General features: G+C 38.4%; 1 protein-coding gene across 11 annotated transcripts in view; it reads right to left on the bottom strand.

Annotated features, from left to right (window-relative positions):
- Positions 1–15,598, bottom strand: part of Nsd1 (nuclear receptor binding SET domain protein 1) — a 142,364-nt gene that overhangs the window by 59,308 nt on the left and 67,458 nt on the right. For all 11 annotated transcript variants that reach the window (XM_058586628.1, XM_046468030.2, XM_046468034.2 and 8 more), the window contains 3 exons: positions 8,629–8,750; positions 5,880–6,150; positions 3,655–3,764 (listed from right to left, as the gene is read on the bottom strand). In XM_058586628.1, the coding sequence (XP_058442611.1) occupies positions 3,655–3,764; positions 5,880–6,150; positions 8,629–8,750 (503 nt within the window). The remainder of the gene's footprint in view (positions 1–3,654; positions 3,765–5,879; positions 6,151–8,628; positions 8,751–15,598) is intronic.

The following is a 15,598-nucleotide window of genomic DNA, read 5'->3' as shown; positions in this document are numbered from 1 at the left end:
AGAGAAAGGTCTTGGATAAGAGTGGGGAAGTGACTGATAAGAGAAGCACAGGAGTTCAGTGTGGTGGTATACATAAGTAATACTAGCTTTTGGAGAGACTGATGCAGGAAGAAGAAAAATCCAAGTCAGCTTGGGCCCTTTAGAGAGAACCTGTCTCAAAAGGTCATGAGGCCCTAGGGCCAAACACAAAAACACACCCAAATGCAAGATGAACTTCTAGGGTGATGAATGAAGATTATATATACTTTGTTGGTTGTCGAATGGTGTATAGGATTATTTAAGCCATCCAACAGACCAATTAAAAACTATACATTTTTAGCAGTGCAAAAGATATTTCAATTTTTAAGAAGAAAAGGTGTAGGGCTGGGATTGTAGCTCAGTGGTAGAGTGCTTGCCTAGCATTCGAGGCACTGGGTTTGATCCTTAGCACCACATAAAAATAAATAAAGATATTATGCCCATCGATTATATATATATATATATTCAAAAAGAACAGGTGTAGGATACATTTGCCTAATATAAATCAAAAAATCATACCATACATTCTATGTCCTTAACAATATTAACCCAGAAACATGACTGGTCATATTTTACATCAGAAACTAATTTCATTTTTCTTTTTTTATATTTATCTTTTTGTTTTAGGTGAACATAATATCTTTATTTATTTTTATGTGGTGCTGAGGATCGAACCCAGTACCTCGCACATGCCAGGCCAGCGCGCTACCACTTGAGCCACAACCCCAGCCCCCAAGAAACTAACTTGTTAAATTTTTTTTTTTTCAGCTGTAGATAGACCTTTATTTTACGTATTTGTACATGGTGCTGAGAATCGAATCCAGTGCCTCACATATGCCAGGCAAGTGCGCTACCACTGAACCACAACCCCAGCCCCTATATCAGAAACTAATTTGACAGAACAAGGTTGCACAAATGAACATGACATTTTAAGAAACCTACCTTCAAAACCACTAAAAAATTGACCTTATTTCTTTAATTGATTCACTTAACTAACTTGAACTGCTACTTTCTGTGAAATCTGCTATTATCTCATCTCCAGCAATAATATAATAACCTCTCATGACTCACCTTGTACAATACTACTAAATACATCATCTCACTGCAAATGTCACATTCATCCTCAAAAACATTCAAATGATTCCCATGGAGTAAATTCATCACAGGCTTATTAGACTATATGGTTCAACGAGTACAGTGAGCTGAAGAGATGAAATTGTCACTAAAGGTTGTACAAACTGCAGAGAAAATTCAGAGGGCAGGAGATACACCTAACAATAATTAAAAAGACCAAGTCAAAAGACTGAGAAGAATAAAAGACAGAATGCTTTTAAAAAGAAAAAAAAAAGGTATGAAACAAATAAGCTTCATAACACCAAATCAAATAGGTAAATACCTAACAAAAACAGGGGAACTAAAATAGGATTATAGGAGTAGCAGAAGTTTTGCAAGGAACCAGTATTCAGTCATTATCTATTATAAAATTAATTATCTTTCTACTTCCATCTCACTTTCCAATGCTTTCTTGACTACTAAAAATCAACTCTGAAGCCAGGCACCTTGGCCCATGCCTATAATCCCAGGGGTTCAGGAGGATGAGGAAATGAGGATCACAAGTTCGAGGCCAGCCTCAGTAAATTTAGTGAGGCCTCAGCAACTTAGCGAGATCCTGTCTCAAAATAAAAAAATAATAAAAGGGATGGGTCCAATTACCAGGACCACCCCTGCCCCCAAACAAAACAAAACAAAACTCTGCAAATCCAGAAACTTAAATACAAATATTTCTACCAGGATTATAACAGAGATAGGTATTACACAGGCAGGATAAAAGAGTAGTCTAGAAGCTTGAGAGAGAAAAGTGATACACAAGTAAGATGTTTTCAGCCCAGGGAGAAGAAAAAAGGAATTATTGTAAATTATTATAAATTTTATTCAATTGTAGAAGCTTTTCAAATATACTCCCATTTGTAAAGAAAACCTGAAGCCAGTGCACACACATGGCCACATGATTTCTCAAACAGATCATATATGCTTACTGACACTGCCTAATTTCCTTGTTACATTAGTCCTTTCTTATTCACAAGGGATACTTTTACAAGACCTCCAATAGATGCTTCAAAGTATAGACTACTGAACACTATGTATATATTTTTTCCTACATAAACATATCAATAAGGTTTAATGTATAAATTATGCATAGAAAAAGATTAACAATAATTATTTTTTTTAAAAAGTGTAATTCACTTGGTGTGGTAGTGTACCCATGTAATCACAGCTACTTAGGAGGCTGAGGTAGGAGGATTCCAAGTTCAGGGCTGGCCTGAACAATTAGGGAGAGGCTGTCTCACAATAAAAAGAGCTGGGAATGTGGCTGTTTCCATAGTAAAGCGCTTACCTAGCATGTGCAGAGCCCTGGGTTCAATCCCCAGTACAGACAGCCAAGGAAAACAAATAGCAAAAATGAAACAGATGGATTTCAATAGCACTTTGTAATAAAGTTTTATGAATTTGTGTGTGTGTGTCTCAAAATATCTTATAATACTGTACTCAAAGATAATCTGTCCCTCCATGTTCTATGCCCTGTTGTCTCCTTTGCACTTTTATGAATGTAGGTTCTATTAGACATTTCTTTCCAGAAGAGGCTGTTTTCATTGCAATTCAAGACTTGCTTTTGATGGTATCCTTCCCCCTATTCAGATTCTTCAACTGTGCTGGAAATGTGGCAGCAGCTTCTTCATCCACAGACATGTCCTCTCTTATTAATTTTTAGATTTTTCACTTCAAAACTATTCCTAAATCTGTGTAACCATCCTTTACTGGTAGTAAATGGTACGGTGTCACTTATATCAGGGGAACAAGTCTTCGTTTAGGTTCAATGCTTTCTGGCACAACACTTGGCCATCAATCAGAACAAGTTTTCTTCAAATCTTCCACCCATAAAATTAATGCTTTTTCTATCTTAACTAAGCACATATGCAATGTGGCTTTAACTTCTATAATATGTGATATGACAGCAAAACTAGCATAAATTTCTTCTTTCTTCTTCATAATTTGACAGATAGAGGACTCATTCTTACCACATATCTCAGCAATGTGAACTTAAGCTTTTTTTCTTTCCTTATTAAATCTAGAACTTTCACCATTTCACTTAAAAGGAAACACTTTATGGCTTCTCTTCGGCATTTTGGAACTGCCAGCCATCACAACTTTTATATGTTGGGACCATTATTAAGTACAATAAAAGTTACTTGAATACAAACACTACAATACCATGATAGCTGATCAGGTAACATGGCTACTAGGTGATCCACAGGTGAAAAGTACACAGTGTGAATATGCTGGACAAAATGGATGATTCATAAACAGAATAAGACAGAGTGGAATGGTGTGAGATTTTATCTTGCTACTCAAAATCCTGAACAATTTAAAACTTAGGAATTGTATATTCCTAGAATTTTCGATTTGGTATTTCAAAACACAGTTGACCACAGTCACCTCAAACTGTGGAAATTGAAACCACAAATAAAAGGTGCTATTCTATTATGTATATCAAAGTTAACAGTAATAAAAGATTATTTTTTAAAATTCCACACTTTTTGGATTTAAACCTTTTTAGGATTAACAAAAATAACATACCTTTTTAGAAAAGCCAAGGTCTCCCTTCTTGGGCATAAATCCAGGGTCTAAATCATTGGATTCAAGAAGTTTCTTTGTTGGTTTTCTTTGACGCTTACTTTCATAATTTCCTAAAATACACATACTTTCTCATTAAATGATTTAGAAACTGGACACAAGCTAATTTTGAAAAGAATCTGTATACAACAGAATCAAAACACTGTTCGTGTTTTTCTCAGCATCTTACGGGGAGGGGAAGGATGGGAATTTATTTATAATAAAATTTTACTTAAAATAAACAAGCAAGGGCTGGGGTTGTGGCTCAGTGGTAAAGTGTTCGCCTAGCATGCATGAGGCCCTGGGTTCGATCCTCAGCACCACATAAAAAATAAAATAAAGGTATTGTGTCCAAAAAAATATATATATATATATATATATATATATATATATATATAAACAAGCAAATAGCTCTCAATGAAAACACAAACTCATTTGAGGATGTACTTGTGTGTGGATATTTTTTCCTGAAATCATAGAAAAACTATGGGAGACGTCAAAGACTTGAACTGCATTTACAGCAATTATTTAATGGTAAGAACAAAAGAGGAAAAAAGTAAAATAAAATCTGAATTGTGGGTTAAAATGGACCACAATTTTAATTTTTACTCTGCACCTAGATAAATAAGAGACATTTATTTTAGTGCAATGTTCCTAAGAATTATATACAAGAGCATAGTAATAAGGCTTAGCACAATAAAAAGGGTTAAGGGCTTTTCCTATTCTTTTAAAAATCTTTTTTGGGGGCCAGGACTGGTGGTGTACACCTATAATCCAAATAATTTAGAAGGCTGAAACAGTAAGATCACAAGTTCAAAGCCACCCTCAGAAACTTAGCAAGATTCTGTCTAAAAATGAAATAAAAAGGGTTGGGGTTATAACTAAATGGCAGAGTCCTTCTGGGTTCAATCTCTGGTACTACCAAAAAAAAAAAAAAGAAAGAAAAAGAAATCTTTTGGGGCTACAGATGTATCTCAGTGGTATAGCACTTGCCTAGCATGTGCAAGGCGCTGGGTTCAAAACCCCAGCACAGCACTGCACAAGGACGTGATCAAAGCCTGAGTGTCGGGCTGGGGATGTGGCTCAAGCGGTAACGCGCTCGCCTGGCATGCATGGGGCACTGGGTTTGATCCTCAGCACCACATAAAAATAAAGATGTTGTGTCCACCGAAAACTGAAAAATAAATATTAAAAAGAAAGAAAAAAGCCTGAGTGTCCTAGCACAATCAAACAAAAAACTGGCTTTTTAAAAAAATTGTAAATTAAATTAAACTGAAATCCTTTGATTCTGCCTTATAAGCATAATAAGGATTCTTTTTGCCCCCTTTATTTGAAGGAGAAAACCTTACAAGCTACTATTGGAATGTAAAAAGAATTTATCCAAAATTTAAAAGCAAACAAGAGAATTCTTCACATATCTGAGCTGACTGAAACATTCAATAGTGAAAAGGTAAATGAGATAATACATTTATATCTAACTCTCCCTAGGTAACATGTGTTAAGAATGATAAAATGAGCCAGACAGAATAGCACACATCTGTAATCCCTGTTATTAGGAAGGCTGCAAGCCGGAAAATTTCAAGTTCAAGGCCAGCTTGGGCAACTTACCAAAACCCTGTCTCAAAATGAAAAATAAAAAGGGCTACGGATGTAGCTTAGTGGTAGAGCACCCCTGGATTAAATTCCTAGTATGAAAGGGTGATAAAAAGATAAGGAACTGGTAATTAAGATAACTTCTTACTATGTTATGTATTCAAGAATATAATATGATAACATTATACATTTTTATTACATTATGATCCTCATTTTATACATACGAAAACAAGTTCAGAGATTTCCTAAGCAACACAGCAATTGGTGGAGTTGGTAAACACAGCATAGATTTCAAGCACTTATTCCACTAATGTCCGGTGGCTATCCGTCCCTGTTTATTCAAATGGTGGCTGATCAATAACCATGAAAAACAATGATGGGCAAGTGAGGAACTTCTAAAAATATGTCTTCTTAAAGACATACCATAAATGAGTTCAGGGTCAGAAACTACATCAAAATAACCACTATTTTAGGAGTATCCAAGGACAAAAATGGGTAGTTTAAATGTCAGCTTTATATCAAAACACAGTAAAAAAAAAAAATCTGTTGTGTCCAATCATATCCACTTATATACTGAGACTCCAACCCCACCTTACCTGGTGTTTTAACAAGCAATTCCTCAGACTCAAGGGCAGGTCGTAGGGAGACTTCTGGAGCCACAGGAACAGACAAGGTTAGCTGTGGCAACTCAGCATGTCCACCTCCAAGTTCTGACTGAGCCAAGGGACCCTCCAAAAATGGAGCCTCCCTTTCAAGAACTGGAGGCTCTTCTTTGGTTGAAATCAAAGAATTCTCATCCACCTGCTTGTTCTGAGCACTAGTTCGACATCGGGCTACAAGGTTTTCCTCTTCACAGCGGGAACTTACCTAAGAGGAAAAAAAGAAACACTAGAATTTCCAAGCCAAAATTGCTATAATTTGCCAAACAGAATAATGCACTCAAAAAGGAATGAAATTCTGACACATACAAGATGGATGATCCTTGAGGATATACTAAAGGAAATAAGCCAAACACAAAATTTCAAGTGTTCCATGATTTAACTAATCTGAGATATGTAGAAAAATAAAATTCATGGACAAAAAGTAGAATTTAATTGCAGGGGTTGAGGGGGAAAGGAAACTATTGGTTACTGGGTACTCAGTTTCATTTTGAGAATATAAAAATGCTTTGCTCGGAATGATGGTTGTATTACAATGTGACCATACTTAATGTCACAGAATTGTACACTGAAGTTAGTTAATGTGGTATATCTATTTTACAATTTTAAAAAAAATGGAGTTCAATGAGATACACAAAAGCTACAAAAACTCCAAAGTTCATGACAATAACCCAAAAAGAAAAGAAAAAATGTTCTACTAATGTCACCAGTTAACACAACTACTAACAAGTTCCTTAATCGTAACTAGTAATTACAAGGAAAGAAAGAACAACAATAGTGATTCAGATAATAAAAGGGATGGCTAGTTGAAAGCAGAAGAAATTATAAAATCTCAAAGTTTTCATTGTGTGAACCCTAACAAAATTACTGACAAAGCCAAGGATCTTCAACTTTTTTTTATTTTTATGTTTTAACATAAGAGAAATGGGTAATGAGGAATAGGACATTTCTTTGGAACCAAAGTAATTACACACATTCTGCTTCTTGATCAAATGGGATAAATAAAACTTAAAGGAATGAGTCACCAAAATGGACAAGTTAATGGTTTATATCTTCTAATGCCATGAAATAAATATATAAAATATCACCAATAAATTAAATATTCTACCTTCCCCTTAAAGGGACTATAGATAATAGAAAAACAAAAAAGTGAAGGTTGTGAGGAAGCAGTCATAAATCTAGAAAGGAGACATCCATAGGCCAATATTAGCTAAGCTGATCTTATAAGACTTAAAACTGTTAAAATAATTATAAAGGAAAATTATTTTTCAGAGATGCATATTAAAGTATTTAGGGATATGCTGTCCAAAAGCCTCTCAAGATGGGGATATAGTTAAGTAGTAGAGGGCATGGGTTAGAATGTGCAGTGCTGTGGGATTGATTCCTAGAGGCATAAAATCAAAACAAAAAATAAAAAACGTTCAATGACTTTAAAATAATTCAGTTTAATCAGAAAAATGAGTTATTATATCCCATTTATTTCAAATGTATGATATGTCAAGGTCATTGTACTGTCATGTGTAACTAATTAAAACAAATTTAAAAAAAAAAAAGAATATCTGTGGATGGAGTGGAGACATCCCAGGATGTAAAGCAAAAGTTGAGGAGTTACTGCTTCACAGGAAAAAAATGGAAAATGAGAATTATTCTGAAAATAATTTTAAACTACACAAAACAGCAATAAAATTAAAGATTTAAAAGAAACAAATTAGAATAAAAGTAAGTACACAAATTGAAGAATTTTAAGAATGTTTTAATAAAAATAAATGTTATGCTGCAAAACGAAAAATAAAATAAAATAAAATAATTCAGTTTAAAGTCTACTCAACACCGTATGGTAACAATATTCCTAAGTCATTAAACAGTCTTCAATAGCTAAGAAGGGAAAAACACATATATACACAGAGCAGGGTGTGGTGGCACACACCTGTAATCTCAGTCAGGGATTCAGAAGGCTGAGGTAGTAGGATCACATGTTGGAGACCAGCATTGGCAAAATAGCAAGACCCTGTCTCAAAATGAAAAATAAAAAAGGCTGGGTATGTAGCTTGATGGCAGAGTGCACCCACCCCACCTTTGCCTGCCTGCTGCCCCACCACTGGGTTCAATCCCAAAAAGGGAATTTTGAAAAGCAAGGAAAGGAAGGCAGGCAGATAGATATTCTCAGTGTTAAGAATGCTTACCTAACATGCCCCTGGTTTTCTTTTGTTTTATTTTGGGTACCAGGGACTAAACCCAGACACACTTAACCTCTGAGCCACATCTCCAGCCCTTTTTTGTTATTTTATTTAGAGCCAAAAACTCACAAGTTGTTTAGGACCTCACTGAGTTGCTGAGGCAAGATCTGAACTTGTGATCCTCCTGCTTCTTGCTGATTCCCGAACCACTGGGATTATAGGCATGGGCCACCACCCTGCCCAGCTGCCCCTGGTTTTGATACCCAGTACTAAAAAAAACAGGTGGGGGGGGACATATATAAACAGATATACAACATGAAGAATTAGTGATATAATTCTTACATAATTAATAAATGCAAAGTACTGTGCTAGATGCTAAAGATTAAAAATCAAAAAACAAAGAAAAAAAGATCAAGATCCCAGTTCAGGAGCTCACTGCCTCATGAAGATAAAATACAATGCTGAAGGCAAAATAAGAAGCCCAAGTTTGTTGAACCACTGTCACATACCTTGTGTACCTGTTCCTGTACCTTCTTTTTTTTCTTAGGAGCAAATATCTGATCATATTCTTCTGTATATTCCAGAAGCCACTTGCTGGGCTTCCTGAGGCGTTTCTTCTCTGACCGCACAGCTAAAAGAGGAAATAAGTTCAATACTAACTAAAAAGCTGCAGGAGAATTCACTGTTTTCCTGAAACCATATTCACACTCCCAAAAGTAACAAGATGGGAAACCACATAAAAAAGATCTGGGCTTACACTATGAAAGGCACAAAACAATTTGCTATGATTTATCACAACAAGTGTGATTAAGTGTGATTACTACACATACACACTACACATACACACAGCCACCCAATCTTAAGGAAAAGGTTGAAAATTTAAGCTAATATCCTGTAGTGACCAAGCCAGTCCAAATAAACCTAACATTAAAATGTAGATGGATTGTTTTAACTAATATCTCTCTAAACCAGGTGCACTGGCACATACTCCTGTACTCCCGAACTACTGAGGAGCCTGAAGCAGAAGGACAGCAAGTGCAAGGCCAGCCTGGGCAACTTGGCAAAACCCTGTCTCAAAATTAAAAAATAAAAAGGGGTAGGGATATAACTCAGTGAAGAACATCTTAGATCAATCCTCAGTACTGCAAAGAATGAATAAATAAATAAATAAAAGAACGAATAAAATCTCTGGAATATACAGAATATTAGATAGACACTGAGATAGATTTACCTAATCAGCATACCAGATTAGTTTCAAAAGCACTTTCCGCCAGGATTGCAGTCAGTTTCACTTTAGAAATATGAATAACAAAAATACATAAATATCTCAATGTATTTCAATATCACAATGTCATAAAAATACATGCAAAAGATAGGAGAGTAAACCAGGCATCGTGGTCCACACCTGTAATCCAAGAGGCTTGGGAGGCTGAGGAAGGAGGATCGCAAGTTCAAAGCAAGCCTCAGCAACTCAGTGAGACCCTGTCTCTAAATAAAATACAAAATAGGGCTGGGGATGTGCCCCTGAGTTCAATCCCTGGTATCCCCATACGCACACATACGCATACACACACAAAAGATAGGAGAGTAATACAGTTATCCTTCAGTATCTGTGGGGTGTTGGTTCTAGGAATCCCCACAGATAACAAAATCTGTGGGTGCTCAAATCCCTAATATACAATAATATCACATATGCATATTACCTATGCATATCCTCTCCTATGTTTCAATTCATTTACACATTACTCATAATATCCAACATAATCCATATTTTATATAAATAGTTAATTGTTATCCCCTTAACAATACTGAACATGTTCAGTAGATATGCAATTTCTATTTTGCAATTTTCTCCCCAAAGTACTAAGGATTGAACTCAGGGGCACTCTACCACTGAGCTGTACCCTCAAACATTTATTTATTTGTATTTTTTTATTTGTAGTTGGACACAATACCTTTATTTATCTTTATGTGGTGCTGAGGATCAAACCCAGGGCCTCACACGCACTAGGCGAGCACTCTACCGCTGAGCCGCAATCCCAGCCCCCTCAAACATTTATATTTTGAGACAGGGTCTATGTTTCCAAGGCTGGCTTCGAAAAAATGCAATCCTCCTGCTTTGGCTTTCTGAGTTGCAGGATCAACAGTAGGATGAATCCAGATTCATCACAGTTGGACAAAAGCACAGAAGTGCAGAATCCATGGATACAGAAGAACAACTTCATAACATTATTTCTTTGAATTAACGGTGGAAACACATGTCTATCAAAATTTCCCTATAAAACCTTGTCCCAGGGCTGTGGCTGTAGCTCAGTAGTAAAGCATTTGCCTCGCAAATGAGGTACTGGGTTCAATCCTCAGCACCACATAAAAATAAATAAAACACAGATATTGTATCCACCTTACAACTTTAAAAAAAAAAAATCTTGCCCCAGTAAATATGTGTGTGTTGGTGGTGGCAATATTTGTTTTGTTAATACTGACAATTGTGAACTCAGGGCCATGAAAGTGCTCTACCACTGACCTACATTCCCAGCACACTTTGTCCCAGTTTTAATATACTTCATATACTATAACCATTTCACCATACTGTAGGTAAGCTTTTCGGGAACACAGCTAATGCATAATGGAAGGCACTGTCTACACAGGAGGCAAAAGACATTTCATAAAGTTATGATGACCTCAATGGAAGCTGTTTCCTGCCCTCAGGTGAATGTGGCATTACTTATACTCTTACAATGAAAGGAAAGCAATAAGCCCAGGAGGAGTCCAAAGCAACAAAACACCCCAAAAGTTGAAATCAAGAAGAAATGGGGGGGCTGGGGTGTGGCTCAGTGGTTGAGCACTTGCCTAACATGTGTGAGGCACTGAGTTCGATCCCCAACACCACATAAAAATAAAATAAAGGTATTATGTCCACCTATAACTAAAAAATAAATGTTAAAAAAAAAAAAGGAAGAAGAAAGGGTCAAAGGCAAGCACTAGTATCACAAAAAACACCCGCTCCTTAGAACTTATGGAAATAAACACCCATAAAACCTTTTATTAGGGCAAGATGCTTCAGATAGTTGCTTTTTACTACTAGTAAGTGTTGTAATTTCATAGCAGTAAATACTAGTAATATACCTTTTACTTTATTTAAAAGTAATATTAAAGGCTGAAATAGTTATTAAAATTGTATACCTACATTGCTCTTAATAAAATTATGGGGCTAGTTACAACATGAAAATCACTGGAATTTTCCTAACTTTTCCATGGTATGCAATAAATCTCTAATTGACCTGAAGTGGAGAGATTTTTCCCAAGCAATTATTTCAAAATAAATTAAAACCACAAGCCAAGTAATTATTTCTTCCAAATAATAACGTTTGAAAAATCCATTTAGGTTAAAAAAAGAAATAAGCAAAAAATATATCTTGGAATAAATACACACATTCATACCTATGAGAGTTAATGGCAATTAATTTATGTTCAGAGGAAAGTTGATTATGCGTCAATAAATTCCCATTATATATCCATCTAAGTTTTTCAAACACCAATGACATTTTTCATAGGAAAAAAAAAGACAAAGAAATGAAAGGAGGTAGTAAGAGAGTTACTATGTACCAGGATCCGGGGGCACAAACCATCTTCACTGACGGGGCCAAAAATGGGTTTGCTGTCATTTCAGATGGGACCCAAGTCATCCGCAAGAGAGTGGCCGATTGTTTGGCCCAAAAAGCGGAGGTTGCAGCCTTAATATTGGCCTTACAGACCTATAGCTGGTGCCCCTTAATGTTTTCACAGACAGTCTCTATATCGCCAGGCTTGCCTCCGCGATTGAGACGGCACCTTATATTGGAAAACAATCCACTATCATGGATCAACTACAAACAGTGCAGCTTCTTATATGGGCTAGGGCAGACCCCCTCTTCATAGGTCACATTAGAAGTCATTCCGGACTTCCAGGTCCTCTGGCGGCGGGCAACGCCATGGCAGACGCTGCCACACATGCCACTAATTTTATATATACAATAACTGAGTATGATAAGGCCCTACAATTTCATAATAAATTTCACCTAAACGCACAAACTTTGCGCTTCCGCTCAGGATGTTCCCGGGATCAAGCTTTAAAAATTGTCTCCCTATGTCCTACTTGTGCACCTTTTATCCATTCCCCTTCTCTGGGAGTCAACCCAAGGGGCCTTCAGCCAAACGACATCTGGCAAACTGATGTAACTCATATTCCTAGTTTTGGAAAACTGTCTTTTGTGCATGTCAGTATAGACACGTTCTCTGGTTTTATCTCCGCTACTTTACATTCAGGAGAAAAGGCTAAGGACGTGATACAGCACTATGTTAAATCCTTTTCCTTTATGGGAACCCCTCAATGTATAAAAACAGATAATGGCCCAGCTTATATTAGTCAAACCTTCCAAAAATTCTGCTTACAGTGGGATATTATACACAAAACAGGAATCCCATATAACCCCCAAGGACAGGCCATTGTTGAACGGGCCCATCAACATCTTAAAACCTATTTGCAAAAAACAAAAGAGGGGGAGATATACCAGAGTTGTCAGGGACCACATGCACTATTAAACATAACTCTATTCACTTTAAATTTTTTGCTCACTGACGCCGAAGGCCGTACAGCGGCCCAGCGTCACTTTTCCCCTCCCACCATACAAAAAGCACAGATAAGATGGAAGGATCTGGCTACAGGGAAGTGGCAACCCCCTGCTCCACTCTTGGCTAGAGTGAGAGGAGCTGTATGTGTCTTCCCTCCAGGGACGGAAAAACCCATTTGGGTCCCGGAACGCTGCACGAGACTGGTAGACGCAGACTCGGGAAGGAGCAACGACCCTGGGACTTCAGGGGGAAATTGACTCCTATCTTCAGTTGGCTGGGTGCCAGGGTCAAGCCGGTTCACTACCAACGCCTGGAGATGGACGACTCCGCCCACGAGGTGTACTTACGACCCATCCAGAGATGAGATGTAACTGGACAGGAGCCAATACCCAAGCCCTCCTATGTATGCCTGCTTTTGCCCAGGTCCCTAATTACCCTGCAGACTTGGTGCCGTCATCCCAGACCCTTACGTTCAGAAAGCTCCCTGGTCATAGCTATCCCACTGGCGAAGATGATGACTGGGATCCCCAGTTGTGTCCTGCTGGCCATGACATCCTAACTGAAAAGTGTCCGTTTACGTAGGACAAGAGCTGATCTTGTAGTACCCAGTGACGGGCAACTTCCATGCTTGCACTGCAACCTAAGCCAGGGGAATGGGGCCTCCCCAGAGACGGGTAAGCAGTGCAGGGGCGGTGGACGACCTAAGACAGGGGCTACTTGATTCCCATTGACATGCAAAAAACAAAAAAGGGGGACTTGCTGGTAGCAGGCCCGCCCTGGCCCCTGGGGACTCAACCCCCAGTTCTTTGTTCTGCATGTCAATGTGGCCAGCTCACAAGGCCTGATGCAGGCTTGCGGTTTCCCATTTATCTGCCTCGAGCATACGTGTTTATCTGCCTCGGGAACATCTTGACCTGTTGGAGCCTCCTGATAGGGGACACAGTTATTACTCTTCCCTCCTCACTTTTGAGTGATTTCCCGCAGCTGTTAAAAAGATATATAAGGGGAACAAATTTGGCAATAAAGCGCGCACATGCTCCCTCCTGGATGAAGAACCTTGGTGTCCTGTGTATTTTTAACCCCGCCGTCCCTCGCCAGACTCTGTTAGCCGGACGCGGACGCGGCACTAGGGATTGAATCCAGGCAAACCATATACCAGTGAGCTACATCTCCCATCTGCCTGCTTCCTCACTCATTCGCTTGTTTGCTTCCTTGTTCTCCTTCCTTATTTATTAATGACTTGGGATCCTCCTGCCTCAGTCTCCCAAGTAGCTGGGATCATATATGTGCATGACCACACCACGTGATACCCATAACTTTATAAATAATATAATGGGGCTCAAAAAGGGAAGCCAATTTTAAAAACAAACAAAAACATGAAGTTAGTCATAATAAAGGGGGAGTCAATTACTGAGGTGGCAAGACCTTGATTCCAAACAAAATCTATCAAAATTCTAAAGTCCTTTTTTCTTCCTAAACAAGTCCCTATGCTATTGCAGCAGCATCTCCCACACCACCTATATCACACAGATTGGATCTCATTCCCAAACAGTCTCACTCTAGCTTGGGGTTTATACCTCATAAAAAATAACTACTTAGTATAGACTTCAGTCCTCCAGCTCTCTATTTCCTTGAAAACAGCAAGGAGCCAAGAACAATGGAGCATGCCTGTAATCCCAGCAGCTCAGGAGGCAGAGGCAGGAGGATTGTGAGTTCAAAGCCAGCCTCAGTAACTCACTCAGGCACTTAGCAACTCAGCAAGACCCTGTCTCTAAATAACATCTAAAAAAGGGCTGGGGATGAGGCTCAGTGGTTGAGCACCCCTGGATTTAATCCTTAGTACCAGAGACAGAGAGGGAGAGAGAGGAGAGAGAGGGAGGGGGGGAGAGGGAGATGGAGAGGGGGAGAGGGAGAGAGAAAGAGGGGGGGAGAGGGAAGGGGGAGAGGGAGGGGGGGAGGGAGGGAGGGAGGGGGGGGAGAGAGAGAGAGAGAGAGAGAGAGAGAGAGAGAGAGAGAGAGAGCGAGCGCGAGCCCCCGAGAGCGAGCACGCTGCAAGAAAGAGAGAGAGAAACAACAAGGAAACCAGCAAAGGGCACAAAAGACTGGAAATTAAGCTGGGGGTTGTAGCACACCCCTATAGTCTCAGCTGCTCCAGAAGTTAAGGCAGAGGACAGCAAGTTTAAGACCAGCCTAGGCAATTTAGCAACACCCTCTGTCTGAAAATAAAAGCTAAAAGGGCTGAAGACTTGCACAGAGGTAGAGTTGCCTCTGAATTCAATGCCCAATGCAATGCACATACACACCCAAAGTGGAAATTAAAGTGAAAAAAATCTCTAATTATATCTGACACACCTTTTAGGCCCCTACAAAGTCACATACATTGCTCCCTGCAAAATTATCCTTTAAAGAACAACGCTTTAAAGATTCAGGGTTTTGAAACTACTAATGGGACTGTTTTGTTGGAATAACATCTTGGTCAATGTATTTACATAGAGTTTGTGACTTCTGTGCTTCAAAGGCATGGTTAAATAGTGACATAGGCCTTCTGGCCCATAAAGAGTGAAATATTTACCATCTGGCTCTTTCCTTAAATGAATAACAGAATGATGCATTACAAATGAAAAGAGTCTATTCACAACTAATGACTAATGCCAGAAAATGCTTCTTAGGTTCCTTTTCTTTCTTCCCTTCTTCTTCTATCCCTCATACCACAACTCTCCACTTATGTTCTCCTAATAGTTTAGCACTTGTGAATTGGAAAAGTAGGGAATCACTTAATTCAACTCCTCCTACTATAAATGGGCAAAGTGAGGCCAAAATGAAGTGATTTGGCAAGCTAAATTAAAGAATAAGTTAGAAACAAAAGAG

The sequence above is a fragment of the Marmota monax genome, unplaced genomic scaffold (genome assembly GCF_021218885.2).
Source record: "Marmota monax isolate L192 unplaced genomic scaffold, Marmota_monax_Labrador192_F-V1.1 WCK01_AAM20220418_F8-fsc00196, whole genome shotgun sequence".
NCBI classification, from domain to species: Eukaryota; Metazoa; Chordata; class Mammalia; order Rodentia; family Sciuridae; genus Marmota; species Marmota monax.
This window is presented reverse-complemented; position numbering and strand designations above follow the sequence as displayed.